Raw genomic sequence first — 25,241 nt, 5'->3', positions numbered from 1 at the left:
ATGTGTCAAAACTTTGTCAAGAAGAGGATTCGCATTTGCCTCAACCCCACCTAATTGTGTGATTACCTGAGTGTATATCACGCACTGGTCGAAGCACTCATGCGTTTTCTTCCTCGGTTCAAATTTATTCTGTTTTCTTTTTTCAATAATAAGGATCTGCAAAATTAAATATTTATGCTGACTCTGTTAAAGAGGTGCACTACTGATTGAACAAGCTACTGGTTCAGGCATCAATATTGCTGTCGTTATCATTTATTGCCAATTTACATCTCGGCATTCATGTTACTTTACGCGAGTCTTCATCTTTACAAATGGCCGCCGCTCTGTACAATGTACGTTTTTGAGCCGCCATCTTGGAACAGGCACTCAGAGGATTACAGCTCTCGCGGGTTGAACAGGCTTCCGGAGGCTTTCAAGGTCTCAAGTTCTCGCGTGGTTACCAGTTACCGTTTGTTAAAACACTTTAAAAAGCGAAGAATCACTTAGTCAAGTTGACTGCTGGTTCTCTCGCGTGACTGCGCCGTTACACAGCTTTGCTGACAGAAAGGACTCGTTCGAATGACAACTTTCCCACAAGTAAGCAAGCTTAGATTTAATCCTTAGAGATCTACTCTCACGAAACTTCGTTTTATAAATCACATGCTGCTTTGCTAAAGTGTCCCGCTAGTAAATATCAAGAGATGCAACCAGATGTAAATTGCATTTTAACACTAGCACAATAAAGTTTTTTTCAACTTTATCTTAACAAAGCTAGAATATTAATGTGCTCTAGTTCAACACACCCCAATGACAACACCGCCATGCCACTAATAGCGTTCTCAACATAGCAATTCCAAATGTGTCACGGAATCACCCGTCAGTTTTAACACTGGGGACAGAATTGCTTGAAGGATAAAGACGTTTGAGTTTTAAGTTACGTCACGCTGATTGGTTTTTCCGTTTTCCGTCTAAAGCCAATGATGTAATGCGGATCTGGTCACTTATGATCCTGCAACACACAGCTTTCTAAGTGTCATGTATTAACGATCATGACCACATGCCGATTTTAATTACATGGTAGCCTGTCGGTTGAATATACGCTGATTATACCTTCGTAATCTTCGCGTCCATTACATCAAGTAACAAATTGGAGGTCGCTGTTTAGCTTGTTCAATCAGTGGTGCACCTCTTCAACAGCCTTTGAGTCAGCATAAATATTTAATTTTGCAGATCCTTATTATTGAAAAAAGAATAAATTTGAACCGAGGAAGAAAACGCATGAGAGCTTCGACCAGTGCGTGATATACACTCAGGTAATCACACAATTAAGTGGGGTTGAGGCAAATGTGAATCCTCTTCTTGATTTTCATTTATAGAAAACTACAACCGTCAGAGAGAGGGGTTTTTGAATCTCAGTTGGGATCTGTAATACAAGTAAGTTTTCCATAGATACGGTGACATTGTCTAGACTGCATAAATGGAATCTAAGCGGGCTACTCTGAAATATTACTTGAACTGGGAGTTGAGCTCAGCTGTACAACTATGCATTTCCCACAGTGTAAAAATATGTAAAGTTCATTTTTAGGTCACCTGTACCAGTTCTTTTCAATAGAACAGAATGTCAATATGTGCATAAATTGTGAGTTGAGCTCTATTGACAACAATGCATTGTCCACAGTGTGAAAAAACGTGAGATTCATTAACAGGTCACCTGCACCGGTTCTTTTCAATGGAATAGAATGTTCATGTTTATAGAACTGGAGGCTTTTTCTTAAACATTGTCTAGTAGACATAAATTATATGAATTTCTGGGATTCAATTTACTTTGAATTTAAAGATCTATTATTTGCACACGGGTTATATATGTCTTTTTAAACAAACTGTAACATAAGATGGATTTGGTAGTAATATGTTCCACTTTATTAGGGGGTCATCGTTAGATGCAAATTTCTTTTGTCCTGAAGAAGGTCTTGACGAGTAAAACAAAAAGACTGAAATGTCGACCACACAGTCCTATTGTATATTTGTTATTTCCACAGAAGAGACCATCTTCTAGTGAAAATTTGTAGTCTCTCAAATACTTGTTTTACTTTGGACTTTTTACTCGGATGTATTATAGGAAAATTGTTTGATTCCTTTTTCATCTGATTGCATTTTGATCAACTGTAAGGATTGATATGTACCCTTATAAAAACTTTTTGCACAATAAGATATATAAAAAGAAATAACTTTTTGATAAAAAGATTTCCTGTGTTGCTGTTCTTTCTTCATTCACAGGATTGCTTGCTCTCATATAGAGGTGAAACGAATCATTATCAGATACCAATTAAGTTGGGCCGGATTTATTAATATAAACAAGAACTTAATCAGATTTCTGGCAAATTATCAGTTCAAATAAATTCCCTTGCTGGCAACTTTTGAACTTACTACAACTCCCTTAAGCATTAACTGTCAGCTTCAGGTGTGTCTTAGGCAATGCTCTATACAACAGAGATATTGCCTTCTTGCACCACTGTACCCTCCCCCCCTCCTCCTTGTGGTAAAAGAGGCCAGGATGGCCTTGTGCATCGAGACAGCAGATCCTTAGGTCTCACCTTTCCATAATTCCGTCACTGAACCACCTCATAGGCTATTGCAGCAGAGCTATGAGGTAGTATTTTTCAAATCTCAAGCTCCGAGTCCATCTTAGTTGATCTGCAGTTGTACCTTTATAGCAAATCTTTCCTACCCATAGCTCATATTAGATGTGATAGTAAAGTGTGCAGGTCTGTAAAAACCTTGCAGCATATAGCTATCAGTAATGCAGTAAAATAAATACAGCAGCTTAGGTAATAATAATATTTTAGAGATGAATACTTCAACCACAGTTGATAGGGTAGAGAAAGAGTGGCAAAAGGCTCCATATCTAAGCATTGGTGCTCCTATCAGTCAATGTTCTTTGCCATCGGTTTTCCATCTCTTTTGTGTAAATGCACCTCTAAATACTTGAAGGTTTCAAATTCCCATCTGAATGTTGATGTCGGAAAACGGTCACAATCCCATATCTGACTTTGCAGGTACAGGCAAGATTTCACTCCATTCACTTTGAGAGATTAAGTCTCAGAATGTCACCAAAGTTCATGATTGTGCACAGGCGATTGCTAACATCTTACAAGAATAACATATGTGGCGGCTGTCTGACAAGGGTATCCCCCAGTTTGCACAGTCATCTTGAAGAAACTTGTTAGGCTGCCCTACCTGGTACACCAGCTCACTGATCACCATTTTTTCCAAACCTGTCTGGAGCACAGTATCAGGTCAGATATAGTAAGCTGATTCCTGATCGAATTTCAATCATTTGTAAAGCGCATTATACCTGGTGGTAGCAAAGCGCTAGCTAAACATAGGAGCAACTACAGGAGAGACTAACAAGACCTACTCATAACAGCAAGGGGAACACCCAGGTGCAGCAGAGAACAGAAAGAAACGGATCCCCCCATCCCACTTGGCTTTCCGATATCGTGGGACCTCCACCATTTTAAGAAAGGCAGACCTCGGATGTTTATCTGGGGTATACCAGTGGAAAGCTGTTCTCAAATGCACCAGCACTTGGCAGTAGAGAGCAGTGTGAAGTAGAAGAAGGGCTTTAAAAGTCATCCGCTGTCCGACGGCAACCAATGCAGAAGGCAAATGCCCGCTCTGATTGACAGGTGTTTTGGATTTTGGATAACTTGGAGTCTATTTAGAGTGCCTCTATTAATATTAAGGTACAGGGCATTGCACTAGTCAAGGCACGAAGTAATTGGATAGTGTACCACCAGAGTAAGTTTGCTGGTACATGTCATGTACATAACATGCAATAGCTGCTGTAGGTTAAAAAATGTGTTTCAGCTGGAACAAACCCATTTTGGTCATACTGGAGCAGAGTAGCGAATAGCAGCAACAGGCTGTTGACCAGCACTTTCCCTAGTATTTTGTAACCTAAAGTAATCATGGAGAGGGGGCGATAGGACCTGACCTCAGAGGGATCTCGGCCCATCTAGGGCTATAGTCCTCAATTTTGGGCAGACTTTACTAGAGACAAGAGGAGTGGAATTAGGTGCGTACATTATGCGTTATAGAATTCCGCTCAGAAACCTTTAGATTCAGATGCCTTGCCTCTAGTGAGCTGGTTAATGGCAATTTTAGTCTCTGATGATATCAGAGAAGCCTCTAACATCTCACACTGTTGAGGTATTAGGACAGGCAGCATACTGGAGCTATGGAAGGCCCCACTACTAATTCCATTGACACAATTACAGCGGCAGCGGAACACTGGCCCCCACCAAACCAACACTCAACTGCCCACCTAATGAAAGTTAGTGAAAATTGCAGAAGGATGCAGGTGGTGATGTATAAAATGTATGGGTGCCATACAGCTTTGTGAGCTGAAATCCATACCACTCTACCATGACATATTCAGAGTAAAGTACAGGAACTTGTGTACTGTAGCAGAGGTGAGAATTCTGGGTCATCTCTTCGAAAACAGCCTATGAAAGGCATACGGCATAGCTGTGAGCCAGTTCTTGATAATAGAACAATACTTCTCGCATGGAATGTAAAGTGCAACCTGGTGCGACTCCTGTTACCAGTATTCTGCTCGGCCTTACACCTCAACAGTGTAAAATGATGGAGTCTGCTTTAACACCACCAAATTAGGGAGAGTAAAGTTTTCTGCAGTACCTTTAGAACTCTTCATTGATGTCCACCTGAAAGTTCACTATTGTGTCCCCTGCGAGATATACAGCACAGGGTAGGGTCCTGGTTCAGCCAATGATAACGGCCAAGCCAGCAGTTTGCCACCCCTACTCCCTTCCGGGCAGTGTCACTGTGTTCTTTAAAGCATAGGCAACATATCCTGTTTAACACCATTTCATATTTGATTCTAAAATTGTGCAACAGTCTGTAACTTGGGTGTTCAAGTGCATTTTGTTTGTTCTATCCGGAGTACCTCCTATTTAATCGCTGTCTTGGACTGATCCTTCATTTCTCTTTAAAGAAGGCAAGTTTGTTGTCTTTTATAGTGTTTCTAAACAGATTGCTACAATGAAATAGGTTGCAATTTCCACTATGGTATTACAGTAATACTATGTCCCCACTCTAGTGCCAATAACAATGGATTGTGGTTGGTTAATGTACGCACTAGATATTCTTAATTTTCTTCAGGAGGACTATGTGAGGGTGCCTAGAAGCATGTCTAGTAGGGTGTGAACTGTGTACTGCAGAGTAAAAGGAGTGTTTGTGTGTTTCTCTGTGCAAGCCCGGCCAAATATCAAACACTACTGTATCATCCCATCAGCAACCTTTTCAGAGCTACTGTGGCTTTGCACCCCTTGCAGTGGGCCTGAGGGAAGGGGTGTACGGACATATTCAAGTCTACATCACATGCAAAGGTATTGTTATTCCCTTGGGTGCAGCTGTGAACTGCAAGCCGGTAAATGTAATTTGTCAGTGTCCTCACATGTGTACCTGTGTTTTCTTTTATGTATTTTTTTGTATTCTGCACCATTTCCTGCCGTTTCCTTTCCGCTCCTACCTTTTCCCAGCTCGCCGCCTTCCCGTCTCTCTGCCAGCCCCTACTACCTCCCAGGACTATTTATGGCGGCTGTTGCGTGGCTCTAATGAGTAGCCCTTGACCAGTTGTCTTGCGCCGCTCCCCCACAGCCGAGCTCATTTATACAGCTGCTTCACTTGCAGCACTGAGGCCGCTGGTCCCAGTTCCGCTGTCAGGTGACCACATAACACCACTAGAGTCTTTCTGTTGATTTTGCATAATATTACAGGTACTAGTACTCCTTTCGGTGCAGCTGCGCACTGTTAGCCAGTAATTGTAATTTTTCAGTGTTGTCACTTGCGTACTTTTATTTTCTGTATCTTTTTTGTATTCTGCACCATTTCCCAGCTCGCTGCCCTCCTGCCTCACTGCCAGCCCCTCTCATCTCCCAGGACTGGTTATGGAGGCTGCTGCTTGGCAGTGCTGCTGGCGTACCAAAAGAAAGTCCGTCTGCGCCTGTCCGCGCTTGGAATGCGCCCAGGGCCAGGAACCCTGGACCTCCACACTCGGACAGTTACTCCACCGCAGATCTCTGTGCCCTGGTCAAAACCGAACTGCTGCCTTGCACTATCTCGCTCCACAGAGAGACCTTTCACCTGCAGCCGCTGCTGGTTCACTTCCATCCCAGCGCCAACCACCATCACAGCAACCTGCGCCACGCCAGGCCCAGCGGCCGAGACCTCCCCAGAAAGACTCAGCTGCCTCCTCATCAATGACAGGTTCCACTGCGAACATGCCGCCAAAGTCTGGGACACCATATCCACCCTTGCCCCTGACGGGACCTTCAACACAGAGACCTAACTCACCCCTGAATCTATCCTGGACATCTCCAACTCAACACTCATCGGCTACAAGATGAAACACTGTGACTGTCCCAACAAACCCTGGGGCGGCATCGCCTTTGTAATCAAAGAATCAGTCACCTGCACCACAACTGATGACGAGACCATGCTGATCGTGGAACACATGAACTTCCACATCCGCAACGACGACAATCAAAGCTACCCTTGCCTATAGACCCCCAGGGTCAGAAACTGGCCTCCGCGACACCATCGCTGAATTCATCACCCTACTCGCCATCGAATACGAGCTCTTCATATTCCTGAGAGACCTCAACTCCCACCTGTCATCACAGGGGTCAATTGTTCCCCCTTTTTTAAAGTCTCTAAGCGGTCAGCTTTCAGCCATTATGTTGTTCTCGCTTACCACTGCCTATCGGTGGAGGCAGGAAAATTGTTGCTCATGCTGGTGTCTCTCTGTTGGAGTGCCCCATCCCAGGTGAGGTAAGGCCATCTGGAAAGAGTTCAGCTCCTGAGGTTAAGCATGGTCCTCATAGCAACAGCATGGTGCATTGGGGGATGGGTGGCCTCCACAAGTTGCGCATCTCTGCCAATGCTATGGCCATGTACCTGTACTGCAATAAACACTTAACCATCACTTCTTCCCTATTGTTTAGAATGTGAAATTGGATTTAAAAGAATACATTTGATAGTAGATACCCTTGACATTACTAATTGCATTTTTAATGAGGAATGATGGGTAATTTAGTGGGTCTCAACTGTAAATGGTCAAAAAGGTGCACGTTTAATTTAAATGCCAAGATATGTACATGCAGCGAATGCCTGTCACACTTTTATATTCTTATTGAAACTTGTTATGCATTATTTTATATTGTAGATTTATTTGTTTGAAAAAATAATGTGTAGGTACGTAGTGTTTTTTTTTAGCAAAGAATGACTACCTCTTGTAAATGTTGAGATTATTTTCTGTAAATTTGTGGAGAACTTGGAACTCTATGCAAACGTCAATTAAATATGACATTTGATTAGGATAATCCGTTATGGATTGTATAACTTGCTATGGAAAAGTGTTCGCACTTATAAAAGCGGTTGCCCGACAGTTTGTTGACAGGTGATGAGTAGTACTATATTTTAATAGTGCATGCTTACGTGATGTAAGTGAAGTACATTGTAATTGTATTGTATTGTAATTGCATTTAAATAGCGCTTACTACCCCTGACGAGGTGTCGAAGCGCTTTTTCGGCGGGTAGCACGCTACTCCGGGACCCACAGAGGATTAGTGTTGAATTAGTATAGTGAAACATGCAAGTACATTTTAAGTGGTGGATAGTTTAATCAGTTATTTGGATTTGGAATGATAGCAGAAGGATAGAGTAGGACAAAGGTTTGTATTTATTTATCGCTCACTTGTTGACGCATGCTATTCAGGGAGCCAATAGAGGATTAGTGGTGAATTAATATGATGAAATATGAGGTAATTTCAGTGGTGGATATTAGTCTGTTACTTGGAGTGAAAAGGATAGCGGATGGATAAAAGGGGAAGAAAGATTTGCATTCATATAGCACTTGTTACCCCTGATGGGCGTTGAAGCACTTTTCTGGCGAGTAGCACGTCACTCCGGAACCCATAAAGGATTAGTGTTGAAAATTAGTATAGTATAAATATGAAGTAATTTGAGTAGTAGATATGTTATTCAGTTATTTGGGCAGTATATTAGTATAGTTGAATATGGAATATGGAATTTGAGAAGTGAAACATGTTAGTCTGTTAATTTTTATTGAAAAAGGATAGTGGAGGGATAAAAGAGAAGCATTTCTTTTTTTTTTTTTTAAAGTCTTAGCAGTAGGAAGAGGCTTTTGGATGAGTAAAAAGGAGTTTTGGAGGGAAGGAGTCAGAGGGGAGAGTTTAGAAATGTTTGTTTTAGGGGATCGGTGTAGTAAAAAGAGGTGTCAGATGATGCAAGGAGGGGTAGAGCAGGAGAGAGTCTAGAAAAGGTTATTTTGGCGATCATAGTAGTGGTATGGGGTTCGGGATAAATGAGAGAGTGGATGTAGAGCAGTGTTTCCCAAACTGGGGTCCGCGGACCCCCAGGGGTCCGTGGCACATTCCCAGGGGGTCCGTAGGAAACAGTTGCAAAAGCACAGAAAAGTTTCTTGTATGATTAGCAGCTTTCCAGCAACAATAAAAGTGTCAAGATAATACCAGTGATTAATGTACCTGATGGAGCGTGAGGAGAGTTTTGTTCAGTGGCAGCTTTGACTTAACTAATGTAACACAGAGGGTTAATGTGCCTACTGCAAAGAACGTGTAACATGTATTTTAAAAAGCAGGATTTTATGTGCATAGGTTCGTGGTTACTGCTTTTGTCACAGAGATTCTTTCGTTACTGTGCACTTCATAAGTGACAATCGTAATGTAGCAGAGGGACCTATAAACTGTCATCAAAGAGCTGCTTGCAAACTGCATGGTACCAGTTAGTAACTTAAGTTTTTCCCAGTTATTTATTATCCTGATGCTGCTAGAAAGATTTATTTGGGTGGAAATACATGTTTAATGTTCAAGTCAGTGCTAGCCACTGTGTTATGTTCTGAATCATGAGTTTGTGCTTTTTCAGACCAAGCACTCTTTAAACTTTTTATATACACACTGATTTATATGTATGATTCAATGTCTCTATGCGTGTGTGATGTAAAGTACTCTGACTTCCTACAATGGTATGAGAGGTGCTATAAAATAAAATTAAATACATGTGACAGAGGGGCTATTACTTCAATATAAAATACTAAGGGCCAGATGTACGATCTGTTTTTATATGCGCAAATGGGTTTGCGAACCCGTTTGTGCATGCAAAAACCTATTGGGTCATGTACATTGCCTATTTTGTGAGTCGCAATTTGTTTGCGACTCGCTAAACAGGTTTTGCAACTTGCTATTTGGAAGGGGCATTCCCTTCCAAATAGTGAGTCTCAAAACCATGTACAAATGTTTTGCGGTCACAAAACACTCGCAATTACCACCTACTTCAAGTAGATGGTAATGCATTCGCAAATGGGAAAGGGTCCCCAGGGGACCCCTTCCCCTTTGCAAATGCATGCAAAATTATTTTTTTAAGGGCAGGCAGTGGTCCCAGGCACCTTGGCCTGCCCTTAGAAAATGAAACGAAAACGTTTCATTTTTTTTTTTTTTTTTAAATGCATGGTAAACGGGCTGCATGTTTTTTTTTACACTGCTTTATTTAAAAGCAGTCCCAGACATGGTGGCCTGCAGAGCCCAGCAGGCCACTATACCTGGGAGGGCTGGCATTCCCAATGGGTTCTCAAATTGCAAGAGGCTCATTAATATTAATGAACCTCGCAATTTGCGACCCCATTGGGAATCCCAAACAGTGTTAAACACACTGTTGTACATTTCATTTAACGACTCGCAATTTGCCACTTGCAATGTGTTGCCAATTGCAAGGCACTAAATGAAATGGTCGTACATCTGGCCCCAAAATCCTTAGTACTTTGAGTATTTGTCTTGTGTGCACACGTGTGTATTTTTTTCGAATTACTGTTTTAATATTTGAAATTTAACTCATACAAATTGCTTGGGGTCCCCGGCTTCCAGTGGTACCTCAATGGGGGTCCTCAGGAGTCAAAAGTTTGGGAACCACTGATGTAGAGGATATATTGATAGATCTATAGGATGAGAGATAGGGTAGTGCATTAGAAGGAGTAGTAGAAAGAAGTTTGAGAGGAGTCAGAAGGTTGGGCTAGAAGATATATTGAGTGAAGTATAGGCTAAGAAATAGGCTAGTGCATTGGAAATGCTAAATTAGAAGAAAGAGATAGGTATATAGATCCATAAATACATTAAAAGTATATAGATACATAAAAAAGTAAGTATATTTAGATTAAATATATTGATAGAGGCACAGGATGAGAGACAGGGTAGTGCATTGGCTATGCTTTTTCAGGAGAAAAGTAACAGACACACAGATCCAAGTAGATGGAAGGTACATAGATGTACAATGGAAGTATGTACATGTAGACCAAAAATGATTTTTATTTATTGATGATTATTTTTTTTTTCTTCTCTTAACATCATTGTTTTACATTTTTTATAAAGTAATACACAAAGATAGGAACATATCTATAGTGAAAACAATTGCTTATATACAGAGGGATATGCTGTAAATTTCTATTTCCGTATGGTGCTTATGTGGGGAAGAGCCAGATCTTGAGTAGTTTTCTGAACATAAGGTGGTTGTCGGTGGATCTTATGTTGGGGGGTAAAGAGTTCCATAGTTTGGCTGCTTGAACAGAGAAGGATGTGCCACTCATTGTTTTTTCTAGTATGGTGGGATTTTGAGGGGAGATGCTCCTTTAGAGCGTAGGTTCCTTTGTTGAATGTGTTTGGTGATTTTATTCCTGATGAAGAGTGGTCCTATTCCATGTATTGCTTTGTGGGTAATACAAAGCAGCTTGAACGTGGATCTTCTGGCAACCGGTAACCAATGCCGGGCTTTCAAGGCAGGGGAGATGTGGTCTCGTGGTTTGATATGCAAGAGTAGTCTGGCAGCCGTGTTCTGAATCAGTTGTAGTCTTTTCATGGTCGTTAAAGGTGATCTGTGGTAGAGGCTATAGGCGTAATCGAGTTTGGATAGAACAAGGGAGATGGTAGCTTGGATCTTGTGTTGAAATCCCAAATGAGGGAAAATTCGTCGCAGCGTTTTTATAGTAGCAAAGCTTGATCTTGCTAGTTTATTTACTTGGACATTCATCGACAGCTTGGAGTCCATGGTCATTCCGAGGTTTCTTACTTCCTTCGATACTTTAGGCAGTGATCCCAGTTCATCAGGCCATGCGGCAAGCGGGTTGTAATTTTTCCAATCGCCACATGTGGGTATCTCAGTTTTTGAAGCATTCAATTTGAGATGGCTCCAAGTCATCCACTGATCCACGGCTCTGAGACAGCTGTAAATTGGTGATTTTCCAATGTCTTTGGGGCATTCCAGTTGAAGGAGTATTTGCATGTCATTTGCATAGTTGTAGCACGTGAGGAGAAATTTATTGATCAGTACTGGTAAAGACTTCATGTAGATGTTGAAAAGCAGGGGCGAGATGATAGAACCTTGAGGGATCCCTGCTTTTGTGGAGTACGGTTTGGACGAGAAAGGTGGGGTGTGGATGACATTAGTTCTGTTTCGAAGGTAGGACGCGATCCAGTCTAGAGCAGTTCCCTCTATGCCGGCTTCATAAAGTCTTTGTTTCAGAGTGTCTTGGTCAACCGTGTCAAAGGCAGCTGAGAGGGCCAAGAGGAGTAGCGCAGCAACCCCGTTGCGGTCAACTGTATTCTTTAGGTCATCCCAGATGGCAAGGAGGGAAGATTCAGTGCCTCTTCCCGGACGGAAACCTGTTTGGAAATCAGAAAGTATGTCATTCTCTTCAATGAATTGGGACATCTGGGCGAACGCTGCTCTTTCTATAAGCTTGACCAGGAAAGGTCCATTTGTAATGGGTCTGTAGTTGTCGGGGTTCAGCGGGTCCAAGTTTGTTTTCTTCAGTAAAGGGCGTAAGTATGACTTTTTGAGTTCTTCTGGAAATATTCCAGTAGTTAAGGAATCGTTGATGATTCTTCTTACTGGAATGGCAGCAGAGGTTGTTAAAAGAATGGTCTTGAAAGTTTGTGGCGGACAGGGGTCAGAAGGGCTGCCGGCAGGCCTGCTTGCTTTGACCAGGTCCATAAATTTATTGTGTGAGAAGAGTTGGAAGGAATGGAGAGGCTTGATTAGAGCATTCTTGGATAGTTGTTTTGTACAAGGGTTAGTGCTGGTGCTTTGTTTCTGTTGTAAGTACAAGTCCAACGTGTCTGCTTTGTACTTGTAATGATTTGCCAGTTTGTCTGTGAAATCTTGAGTAACAGGATGAGTTCCTTCTAGGCAATTTGGTTTTCGAAAATCATTCTTACTGGTATGAAGATTTATTATAACTTGATCTGAAAGGTAATTTAATGCTGTGTGTTTTGGTCTTGTAATGACAGGGTGGTTACTGAAGAATATAAAAATATAGGTTATATTTTTTTATAAGACACGTGCATATTCAGCAAACGTTTTTAAAAGACAGAAAATTCTTTCTGTGAACTAAATGCCACATGGTACTCAATGTATAGTGAATAAAGGATCATGCTTGGGATTATGGCACACTTTCCCAAGAGCATTTGTTAAGCACTCATGTAATTTACGTTCACAATAATTTTGTTATTATTGGCTGTTTGTAGTAGGCTGGCTTAGTATATGGTGCTCACTTATGTAAGTGTAGCACTCTGCACTAATCCAGACAACCCGCATGGTGATTTTAGTGGTATTAGCCCCGGTAGCTGTTCAGAGCAGCCTTCAGGATTAGTCCAGAAGGAGTGCAAATCAGCTTGTTTTACGAGCACTTAATTTTATGGTATAGGTTAAATGAAAATAAAAACACAGTGTAGTTATAAAAATATGTATTTATTATGAACACTCACTAACACATTGCAATATCTCCGTCCCGCAGATATAACAACAATACACACAATACTTAGATATTAGAAAACGTAAGTAGCACAAATACATATACTAAATAGTGGAATATGAATCACGACCTAGGTCGAGAATGGACCCAGAAGACATAGAAGAGCCGGGGACCTAAGGAACCACCCAACGTGAGTATCTAGGAAACCCACGGCGGTATTGTGTAGAGTGGGAACACGATCGCGTGCTCAATACATGTCAATGGGGAAGTCGCAATAGCAGTTTTAAAGAAAAAGGACCCTTGCCAGTTGACCCTGAAGACACACGTGGATAACCCAGGAACCAGGATACCTACACCAGGAAAGGCGAGTGCATAGGTGCAAAATGACATCGGAAACCGCCGTAGACCGCTATGGAGGACTTCAGAAAAGATGTCGCTGGCGAAGAAGATGAAAGAGTCCGGTGGAACCCAAAGGTGGCTTCAAGTTGAGAAGTACCTGCAAGCAGATGTGACAGAGTCTATGCCACTCAGGAGTGACCAGGAGGCACTGAAGATGAATGCCCACCAATGTCGGGGATGAAGGAGAGTTGACGGTGCCCTTGAAGTTGCAGCTGTGCAGACCAGGCGATGTTGTGGAAGACCAGGAGCCATTCACAAGCTGTCCCACGTCAGATGTCAAGAGTCAGGGGGTCAGCATAGTGAGCGAAAAGGTGCAGTGTAGGGACCAGCAAGGACTAAGTGATTCACCATCAGCAGGTAAGTCAGAGCAGGCCCAGATCAAGAAAGCCCATTGGAGCCAAAGAAGACCCTCAAGAGGACCCATGTCCCAAAGGCACAGGAGACACAAGAGGACCTTGAGTAGCTCACTAAATGATGCAGGCCCAAGGTATAAAGGATGCAGTGCAGGCGAATATCTTGGCAGCAAGAGAGGATTTTGGCTGGACCGTCTTGGAGCCCGAAGATCTCTGGTGAAGAGAGCCAACAAGCCTTGCCAACTGCAAGTTGACGAGGTGCACAGGGGTACTGCTCCAGAGGTTCCGACGAGAGACCACCACCTGTGTTGCTGAACCATTTGGAGTCCATAGGAGCTTAGGAACAGCAGACCAGTCAGCGTTGTTGTGGTGCCTGCAGATGCAGGGGAGTGATTCCTTCGCTCCAAGGTAGATTCCTTTGGATGTATTGGATGTCCACAGGCCTTGTGAAGAACCTGTATGGAGCACAGGCACAGACTTTGCAGAAGACTGGCAGGACGACGAGACCAGGAGCCTTCCCAGTAGCAGTCTCAGCTGCCAAAGCGAAGTCCAGCTAAGACCAAAGTGCCCAGACAGTTGAAGATTAAGAGGTTTTGGATCTGAATCTTATCCTACAACGAATCTAGAAACTCACCCACAGGTAAGCCCTTAAGTACCCTAAGGAAAGGGTTGGGACGATCTCAGAGGAGGGGTTGTACAGTGGGGAGGATACTTTCATTTCCTTTGTCCAGTTTCATGCCTGAACAGGAGCCTGCGGCTCGATGAAGTGGTTTCAACTGGCGTATGCAAGAAGGGCCCCAAATGTGCCCTTCAAAGCAGTCTACTGGCGCTGGGAAGTGCTCCCATCCTGTCCCAATACACTAAGTTGTGTCTGGGAGGTGATCACACCTCCCTGTGACAGGAAACCTATTGTCCTGCCTTCCCCAGCTCGAGCTTGGCTCAACAGCAGGAGGGCAATATCGTGTCTCTGGTTGGCAGCAGAGATAGTTTGCTGTCCGGGTCTAGAAGACTAGTACCTGAAGCCTTGAGGGCATCCCGGAGGAGCTTTACAGTGTATGGAATCATACCTCTAATACGTTTATGGTTTTGGGGTATGATTCCAACATGTTTGATACCAAACAAGAAAGGGTTTGTTACAGCCAGTTTAGAGATAGCCTTCATGTTTTGACGCATGGCCACTCTATATATCGTAGAGGCTGATGCACTTACAACCCGGAAGAATTGCTCCGAAGGTTGTAGGGGTGTCCTGCTGATGCAAAGTCCCACTCACACTTATACCCGAGCACCCTGCCTTCAGGATTGAAAGGCCTGCCTTAGGGGTGACTTAATGGTTTTAAGTGCAGTGACCTCAGATACAAGGTAACGTATATCTGTTGTAAGTGGTGCAGACACCAGCTTACACAGGCTGCAATGGCAGGCTTGTAGTCTCAATGGCAGGCTTGTAGTCACAATGGAAGTGGTCTCCCATGGGTGGCATAATACATGATTCAGCCCATGGGGGAACCCAGGTGAGCCTATGCCCTGGGTACCTTGGTACCATATACTAGGGGAAAAATAAGGTTACATCAGTAGCCAATCTGGGGTGTACCTAAGTACTCCCCATGTCCAATTTAGGAAAGAAGCACAGGGACTGGGGTCCTGATTAGCAGAATCCCAGTCAGACTAGCCAGTAAAACATAATTACACCAGCAAAAAGTGGGGGTGACCATGAAAGCGGATCCTACTTTCATACACGGTTTAGGAACATTTACTGGAGTGGAATTATGAAATCAAAAAAGGTGTCTTTTTTTAACTCGTTAGGACATGCACAAGCGAGTGATCTGCGAACATTAGAATGAATATTAGGTCCCATGTCCTTCAAAAACTAATGGCAACGCAAACCTTTCGAAGGAGGTCTGTTTTTGTAACTTTGTGTGTAAAACCTAGTCAGTCACATGGTTTCTATCAACCAATCAGTGCTGTTACTGTTTAAAGTGAAGGAACTTTCTCTATTAAAAGATGGGCTGCAATAAGAATATGATTTCGGCTTTATCACTGCAAGGCAAATCTCATCAGACGATCCACCATTAAAGGGCAATGTGATATGCGGCTCTTAACAAAACACCTCAATAATACATGAATGAAAAAAATAAAAAATAAGGAGACAGAGAAAAAACTTTACAACAAATGCCTGGCTATCAGGTGGGGTTTCTGGCCTTTCTGTCGCCCCCACAAAGCAGCCCGGATACTGCACTAGTTGCCTGCACATGCTGGGGTGCACAAGTCGTTGTATGAAAGCATTAAGACTTTGTCTCATCTTAACATTGATAACAACCAAAAGGAGGCTAACGCCTTATAAAAGGATGGCTGGAGAAGAGTGGTTTTATTCATTTATAGAGCATCATGCAGGCATTGCGGGGTGCTTTAATACTGATACAGTAAATGTGCAACTATGTATAATGTGTTACTTAATTTATTATGTGATAGCAACAGCTTCTTGAGCATCGATCAAAAGCCTTTTTTGGCTATTAGACCAACCCCTTGTGCTCAATTCTGTGATGGTGGTCTCAAGGGTGCTGAGTTACATTAGGAGTGCAAATAGCAGGAGGCTGAGGTCGTTGATCCGTTACGCACTTATACCAAAATGGTCCCACTCTGAGGGTTAGATATTACAATAGGTCAGTCCAGCTGAATAAACTATTTCTGTTAATTAGCAGCTTTTTTTCTAACCAACACTGCTTTGTTACTCTAGGTCTGTAGTGGGTGAAGTGCTGCACACAGTGCTCCAGTTCATGCGATTCCCAAGTACGGGTCGCATGCCCATGCTGTGCGCACATAAAAAAGACTTATCTTTCGAACACCGGCCGCTGCCTCTCCTCCGTCATTCTGTCCACGACACACGGAAGTACACAGGCTTCCTTAGCCAATCACAATGCTGCCATCACCAGCATCAAAGCAGCTCTGTGATTAGTCTGAGCACCATGGTTCGGCATTCAGACAGGGACTGTAAGCCTGTGCATGTTCTCCACTCAGGCTGTGCAATACAGCCAGGTGGAAAACATGCTAAGTGTGCATGATTGTTTGGCCGGCCAAAGACAGCTGTCCAAACTGTCATGTGCACTTAAGTGCTCCCCACTCCTACTCCCAGCTGCCTGTGACGACAGCCCAGCCCCACCCAGCCGGTAAAATTGCGTCAGTACAGAAAAATAAAACGATAACATTGTGTTATTTTATTTTTCCTTTTTGCACTGCTGAAAGAACAGTGGGGTGGTGCTCTTCCGCCTTAGCAGAGGAGCTGCCGCTGCTCACAGTTGGCGCGTGTGAAAGCTGGAGGCCATGGCTATATTTGTGACGTGTACAGAGTCAAGGATATACAATATTCCTCAGGAATGTCGTGTAATGGGATGTATTTTTAAGAAACTATATTATCCATCAAATGGGGGAGTGAGAAGAGCTGCTAAGAGGAGAATAGGGCTGCATCTTGCCCTTTCACCCCGGTCCATCAAGCCATCACTGACCTCAGTCCAACAGTTCTGGTTCTTTGAACGTTGCAGGCCTCATCACTTGCTGAGACACTGTCAAACATAGGCAGTTTATGAATTTGACATTATTGCTGTTGGCCTGAAAGAAAACATTACTTACCTGTATACCAAATAATACATTTTCCAAAGCACTAAAATCTAATGGCTGGAATCGGACACCAACTTGTAATTTCATTGCCTAAAATAAAGGTACAAGACTTCTTTTGATAAAAAAAAAACTATGGCGACGTCACATTATCACCTCACTTATATGAAATATTGTTAATGTTCTTCCAACAAATAATGTCTTATGTGCTTAGGTGATGATTACCACATCCTTCTGCCACTTTTCTCATGTGACAAATACAAAAATATACATTAAGGCATCAGATTCACAATATTGTTTCTAGCAGCAGCTGGGTCTTATATCTGCTTTTAGATGTAAATCAGTTCTGAAAATCCTGACCTGATTCACTAAATACTTTGTCAGTAGCTGTGTGCAGAGATTGGCATTTTTACCTGAAGAAAGTTTTTATTATTCGCAAATATTTGTCCTTCGATTAATTATTCTTCCTTCTGGAAGCTCACTGGTAAATCACACCGAAGGCTGAAATAAGACCCAACTGCCCACAGAAAAAGCTTTGTGAATCCAGTCTCATTATTGAGGTGTAATTAAAATCTATTGTAGAAATAAAGAGCAAGTTACTAACCTTTTATAATGCTCTTTCTGGTGGATACACGATTTAACCTCAGACTCTTTACAGATGAAATATCCCCAGATGCCACACTTGTAAGTAATTTGTTCTTTTTATAGAGTTTCTAGCAGTGGATTCCCTATCCTCTGAATAGAAACTAAAGTAGTAACTATTTGGAGGTGAGTGCGTGAAGGCCCCAAAACAGGAAGTCCTGCAGGATAGAGGAGGCAAAATTCCCCTCTCAGCGAACTGGACTGTCAAGAGAGTAGTGCTTTGTGAACATATGAAGGGGCGCCTATGTAGTAGGCTTGCAAATGTCTAGGACAAGGACACCGCGTGCCAATGCAGAGGTAGCAGCTTTGGGCCTGGTAGAATGAGCACATAGTCCATAAGTAGGCTGCTTTGTAGCCAATGCATAGCAGATATTAATGCAGAGCACAATCCAGTGGGTGATGGTTTTCTTCTGCACATCCGTGCCTTTTTACACTCCAGCGCACCCCACAAAGAGATGACAGTCGACCTAGTGTTCTTTGGTATGATCGAAGTAGAAGCTCACCAATCTATTGGTGTCTAAATGATGGATTCTCTCCTGCTCCTTAGTGGGTAAGGCAGAGCATGCCGGCAGGGTGAAGTGGAATGGCATCACAACTTTAGGCAAAAAAGATGCCTGTGTACATAAAACCGTTTGTTGTAGAAGGTGGTGTATGGTGGTTTAACACAGAGTCTGAAACTCACCAACATGCCACACCAATGCTAAGGCGTTGGCAAGAAACAGCTGTGAAGCAGCTGAAATGGAGAGCGCATCAGAAAATTAAGGACCAAGTTAAGGACCTACTGTGGCATGACAAAGTGGGAGAGAAGACACACATGTTCTAATCTTTTAAAAAATCTGATACCAACTTGGGAGTTAAACAAGGTAGCTGATCTGGCAACAACCAAAAAAGTACTTGTAACTGTGCCCAGAACAAGGCCTTGCTAGGCTAGAGACAAAACAAATAACTGAACATCGGATAACTTTGCCTGAAAATGACTTAACTGCAGGGTTTCCCCATCAGGCCTCATATTTGTCACAACGACAAGTGTATACAGTCGGACACCTGGCTGGTGAGATGACGTCAACCATGTCTGGTGGAAGGTCAAAGGCGCACAGCTATCGCCGCTCAATCTCCAAACATGAAGGTGGGGATAGTGAAGGCCCGGATGCAGAACCCGGCCCTACTGCTGCCACAGCTGGTCATCCTAGAGGGGCGGCCTGGTTGGAGGACAAATGCTCAAGCCCAGGAGTTCTGGATACAATAGTCTCCATGCCCAATCCGGGGCCCCTAGGATGACAAGGGTCTAGTCGGGACTGATCACCTTTAGAACTCAGGGGAGGAGTGGTATCAACGGAAATACATAGAAGAGTCCAGAGTTCCACTAGAGGCAGAAAGCATCCCAGTGCAAGAGGCACCTTGGAAACGTCAACACATATAAGTGCTGACATAGCGTGTTCTCTGCACTCGTGACAAGTTTGAGCCAAGGTTCGTCCCATTTGCAGAAGAGATCCTAGGCCACCTCTGGGTGTAATTGTCACTCATGATCTGCTAGGCATCAATGGCTGAGGTTTTCCAACCTAGCATTAAATGACTGTCAGGTGGTTCACCAGCAGAGAGTCCTTGGTGGTCCATCTACTTCAAGAAGCACAAGGGTCACCTGACATATGGTCTGTGACCCCACGCCCTCTGTTTGTAGCAGCATCACACAGTGGTGATGTTGTCTGGGAGCAATTGCACCAGCGTTCCCTTGATGGACGGCAGGGAAGCTTTTAAACACCAAGCAGCAGGCTCTCAGCTCCAGGAGAGGAGCTGGGCCTGCATCTGAGACCAGATGCTTCTGATCTATCCCTCTCCCAGATTGGCACCCCAACCCAGCAGCAATGCATCTTTCACCATGGTCAGCTCTACATGGGAAAACAGGGGACTGCCACTGATTTAATCAAGGTGTAGTAACCACCACTCCAGGTCCTTTGCAGTCTCGTCCAAAATCTGAAAGTGGTCGGAGAGATCCTTCGATGTTGGGCCCACCGAGACTTCAGGTCTCACTGCAGAGCCCACATATGCAACCTGACATGTTCGACCAGCAGGAGGCAATCAGTCCCAGATGCCTTAGAGTTGAGCTCACTGAAATCCAGGACCAAGGCTGATAGAACGGTTCCAATATAGGGGAAGATCTGAGAAGGAGTCAGGTGTGACTTCATCATGTTGATAATGATCCCCAAAGCTGTAGTCTGGAGGTTGTTGAGGACTGCCTGGAGCAAGCCCACCTTTAACTGCCACTCGTTGTGGTAGGGGAAGGCAGGCAACCCTGAACTCCGCCAAAACGTTAATGGAAATCCAAGGATCACCAGTGAAACTAAAGGGGAGCTGAGCAGGCTGATACCACTATGAACCACAGGTCCAATGCAACCATCCAGTGTCCATGGTCGAGACCACAGAAGAATTTGGCCAAAGTGAGCATCTTGAAATTTTTCTTCCAGAGAAAGGTACTGAGAGAGTGCAGATCTAATATAGCATGAAGGCTTTCATCCTTCTTGGGCACCAGAAAGTAGCAGGAATAACACCCATGTTCTACTTCTGGTGCATACACCCTCTGGATAGACTATTTGGCCCTAAAGGGTTTGCACTTCCTGATGCAAAACAGAAAGAAGAACCTCCATCTGTCATTGGGGAGAGATAGTGGATGGTGTAGTAGTGCAGGAAGTAAGCGTTTTGCAGCATCTACTTATCTGATGCATCTACGTATCCGATGTTATGGCCTGCTAACCCAGCAAAAATAGTGAGAGCCTGCCTCCCACTTGGAGACACCTGGGAGGTCCAAAGGGCATGTGATTAGAGTACCAACAGAAGGCAGGCGAGAGGAGGCCCATACCAGGGGAGGTATCAAGACTACTATCGTCCTGCAGGTCATCATGCAGTGGTAGATCAAGTGGAGGAAGCGGTGCCTCTACTTCAGGTGGACGTGGCCTTGGTCAAAGTTGACTTAGTGCAGACTCGGAGTTGGAAAGGACAATCGGTACTTTAGCTTCTGGAATCGGTGTCGATGTTCCAGGACCCTGTGTGAATCTTGGCGCTGGAAGTGGAGTCAGCATTGGAGCTGGCCCGTTAATATGCTTTTGGGGTCCAACTGGCGCTGAGTGTGAACCCACCGGTGGTATTCGAGACTTAAGGCCTCTCGGCTTCTCGTGGCCAAAGGCACACTGGAGGCAGTTAGCAAGGACCCTAAGAGCCAGAGCATGGCAGCGCGGAACCCTTTGGTTTGATGTGGAGTGACAAAATGCCCTTGAAACTCAGATTATGCTGGATCGGCTCTAAAAACACGTATGGCTCCCTATCTTCAAGCAACATAGAGAGCCATGCAACAATTTCTACAGGGATTAAAACCTGTTTGTTTTAGGGGGCCACCACATGCACACTGAAGAAAATTTGGAAAACCAGACAGCATCTTCAAATCGTGAGGTCACCGAAATCTTAAGTGATAGATAGATGGTTTCAAGTGTATTGAAATGAGGGAGGCAGGCTTCAGTCAACGGTCCAACACACTGCACCAGAGTGTGAAGGTAGAAATCCTCCAGATTCCTCCGAGATGGGCAAGAATTGGGCAGCACAGAGATGCCTAGAATATTATGTACAGTGGAAGTTTACAAGTGACATTGAAGGAGAGCATCACTAGCCCAGGAAGTGACTGTCAGCAACTGTCTTTTTTCTTCTGCCAAGTCAGCAGGGCTTCAAGTTGTTGTTGCTCATTAACAGTCTCAGTTTCTTGAGCTTCCCTTAATGCAGATAACCACACAGTTTGACATAATGTTCATCTGCCATTTATTTCTCTCTTTCCAGAAAGTCCTGCTACTTCTGCGACAGGTCACAGCACAAAGGGTTCAAGGAATATATGACTGTGCAAAGCTTAAAGGAAGGTGGCTACTGCCAAAGGTTCAGTACCAGCAAAATGTATTCACAACACTTGTTAAAGCTGTCCTCAATGTCCAGAAAAAGAACAGAAAAAGAATAATTTACTAGTTCTAGCCTTTGGTTACAAGAGCAGGACATCAGATCCAAACAAAGGTCTGTCTTTTTCGAATGCAATGTCCATCTTCCAGTCAGCCAGAAGGGTATCCCTCTTTTTGTGTTTGCTTTTTGCAGGTTTCCAGAGCAGGTAGTCCAATGTCAGATCAGTTTGGACCTGGTCAAGATGTTTCCTGATCCGAATCACAGAGTCTGGTGTGGGTGGCCACTACTGGGTGAGTTTCACTATTTCAGGGGGAACAGACATTGAATATGTGCAGCCTTCCTCACCCAACAAGATAGACTGGTATCAGGGGTGGACCTTTAGCCACTATTCACAGCCTGCAGGGAGATAATCATTGTGTACGAGTGGATGCCCCCGTTCACTCTGCTTCATTATTATGCACAGGTCCCACACATGAGGCTTTTTCACACATCACATTTATGGATGACTGGGCAGACCTTAAAAGCGAGAGCCAGTAGGAAGTCTTCCAACAAGGATAAAGGCTAAAAGGCTGGTGACTCCAAACTATTTTCATACTACCAACCCTGCCTCTCTCATTACAACCTAGGATGAAGGACCAGTCACCACCCTTTTCCAGCCTGAGGTTCACTTTGAATGAGCCCATGACAGTGGAGCTAACATAACCTTTGCTTGTGAACAGCAAATTCACACTATGGGCGCATTATTTTACTTATATAGATTGTCAAATTCAGTGAAGGGAAATTAGGAAACATAAGTCAGTTAAGTAAAAAACATAAATGAAAGGTCAGTATAGCTTTGAAAAGTCATGAAAAGGACCTTTGTCCCAAAAAACAAAAGACATTGATGTATTAAAGGCATAATATGTTTTTCCCACCTTCAAGGAATGTTCTACTAACCAAATATTTATAGAATCCGTTCACTTTGGCTTAGCCTGTTTGCTGTTCTCCCTCCTAAAAACAATCCTAATTGTAAGCATGCTAATAACTAAACTATGCTGATAGCACGTTATTATTTCCGACTTCATAAGCTTATGAAGTTGGGCAAGCTTATAGGGAAAATAAAGGACAGACTGCTGAAAACCGCATCGCAAGAAAGTAACAAGGGCTTTGGATTCAGAAAATCGCAACACATGTTCAAATATTAGAATTAGCAAACATCTGTGCGTGCTTGAGGCTTATTTGTGACAAACAGCACAAATGTTTCATAGATAGGAGCACAGTCACCACTCTTGATAAAGATGATTACAGGGATTTTCAGGGTTCGCTAGTGCATTGAACATAGAATTACAAAAATATGACACTGTGTAACATACCTCTGGTTTCCAAAGTTTGGAGCGTTTACGGAGTAGTTTCATTGCACTGAGATACTCTGCTTGAGTCTTACGTGCAGGTACTAGCAAATCCCCGTCAGCCTTAGTTATGACAACCAAATCTGCCATCTCAATAATACCTCGCTTGATACCCTAGAGACAAACAAAAATTAGAAGATTCATGGATTGTTTTGCTAAAGCCACTAAACTTTTGTTGAGAACGTGAACGACTGAAGGTCACAGAACAGATATCTCTACCCAACAGAAAACAGGTTAAAAATAACCGATCCTCGAAAGGTATTTCAGCACAAAAGGGAAGTGTTGACACATTGTGTGGCACTCAAGAATGTTTATAAAGATGGAACATCAACTATATACACGATGCTCACGAACCGACTGCTCTAATACTATTGGTGATCGCCTTAGAATGCATAAACGACGTGACTCGTTAACTTATACTAGTTTGCTGAGAGATCTAAATTGTAATTTCTCTTGCTGTTTCACACACAGATTATTGCTTGTTTGAGATAATTTCAAACCAGTAGAACATGTTGTTGGACGTTTATGAATACTTGCAAAAATAATAGATCAAGCTCATACACCATCTTTTTGGCGCGATCTTCACTGAGAGCTGATGCTTTTGGTAAGAGAAATGAAACTATTTACCAATAGCTTTGATTGAGGAATCATGCTTAAATCTCAAATAATTGGATATTCCTAAGTGCCATACCTCCATTTTCCAAATTAGATATTACTTATACAAACTATGGAATTCTTAGGTAGCTATTCCTTTTCAATTAAATTGATCATCATGTACCTTTAATTTGGTACGTTTTCTTGTCCACACATTAAGAGCTATTTGAGTGAGGTGAATTTATGGTTGTAGAGATATATACTATTTAATCGATTTCTCTCCTACCGAACACTGTTTGAGTTTTCTGTAAAATGCAATATTTATCAATAAGGGGCGTCTAAGAGTTTAACTATAAAAAATGATGTGCAACAAGTATTCTACTTTGTCAACATGTTTTAATATAATCATTAAGAGGATGGTATATGGTGACTATGAAACCCTTTGAGGGTCGTCAAGGATACTAAACCTCACTGTAAGGTTTATCAATCCCATTAACATTGTATAGAATAGACATGAGGAATAAGCTATTGATTTATTGCTTGTATAAGAAATGTATTTTTAATCTCACAACTGTCTAGGCATTACACCTATGTGCTTATTATCTGTAGGAGATTTATGTTAATTGATCTGGAAGACTAATGCATTTATATATTGTAATTATTGTCATATAAGCTCACTATCACTGTCTTGTCGTTAAAGTTATGTCCTGTGTGTTTTCTAACAGCCCTGAAGAAGTCACCAGAGTTTGTGATGAAACCCGTTGGCTGTAGTTTCTAATATGTTTTATGTGGAGGAAGATCAAAAAGAAAATGTTAAAAAAAGAAAATACGGATACAACAAACAGGTCTTTCTGTTGTTTCTTCATAACTTAAGAGTGTTCGGTAACCATTAAATTGTCACATTGAATCATTGATTTTTTCCCAGTGTGATTTGAGGGGTATGAGATACTATTGTTCTATGGAACCATTAGTCGAAAAACGGTGCTCCTCTACTTTATAGTTTTGAAGCCTGTCCCTCACCAGTTGTACAGCCTTTCATAGTCCCATCCCTAATCACTGTGAAGAAGAACATCATGGAACACTGGACAAGCAAACGGTATGCAGGTGGACACCAGGAGAAGTAGGACTCGAGAGTACAATACAAGTCACAAATGTGGATATTTTGTACTTAAGAGGTCATCCCATTGCTGCTTACTCCATTTTCAGTAGTGTTAGAAAACTTATCAGGAGCCAAATGGGGCCATCTGTCAAACCCAGAACAAACAATCCCTTCTGGAACACAAGGGGTAGTGTTGCAGTTAGAGGAAAAACCTCTGAGAGAAGTACAACCTCAAGAGGCAGTCTAATGCAGAGTTAAGCTGGGTTCAAACTCTTCTTGCAGGATCTCCTATCACTCACAAATGCATGGGACTCTGAAGCGGACATAGGTGTTACTGAAAAAACAAAGACAGGAGAGCAGCTCTGACAGCAAAGCATCAGTGCTATTTC

General features: G+C 42.9%; 1 protein-coding gene across 1 annotated transcript in view; it reads right to left on the bottom strand.

Moving 5' to 3' along the window:
- The window catches only part of MMAA (metabolism of cobalamin associated A), a 196,121-nt gene that overhangs the window by 21,966 nt on the left and 148,914 nt on the right, over nucleotides 1–25,241 (bottom strand). The window contains exon 6 of the mRNA XM_078676887.1: nucleotides 23,124–23,273. Within this exon, the coding sequence (XP_078533013.1) occupies nucleotides 23,124–23,273 (150 nt within the window). The remainder of the gene's footprint in view (nucleotides 1–23,123; nucleotides 23,274–25,241) is intronic.

The sequence above is a fragment of the Lissotriton helveticus genome, chromosome 2_1 (genome assembly GCF_964261635.1).
Source record: "Lissotriton helveticus chromosome 2_1, aLisHel1.1, whole genome shotgun sequence".
Lineage (NCBI taxonomy): Eukaryota > Metazoa > Chordata > Amphibia > Caudata > Salamandridae > Lissotriton > Lissotriton helveticus.
The sequence above is the reverse complement of the archived record's forward strand: the minus strand, read 5'-3'. Positions and strand labels throughout refer to the sequence as shown.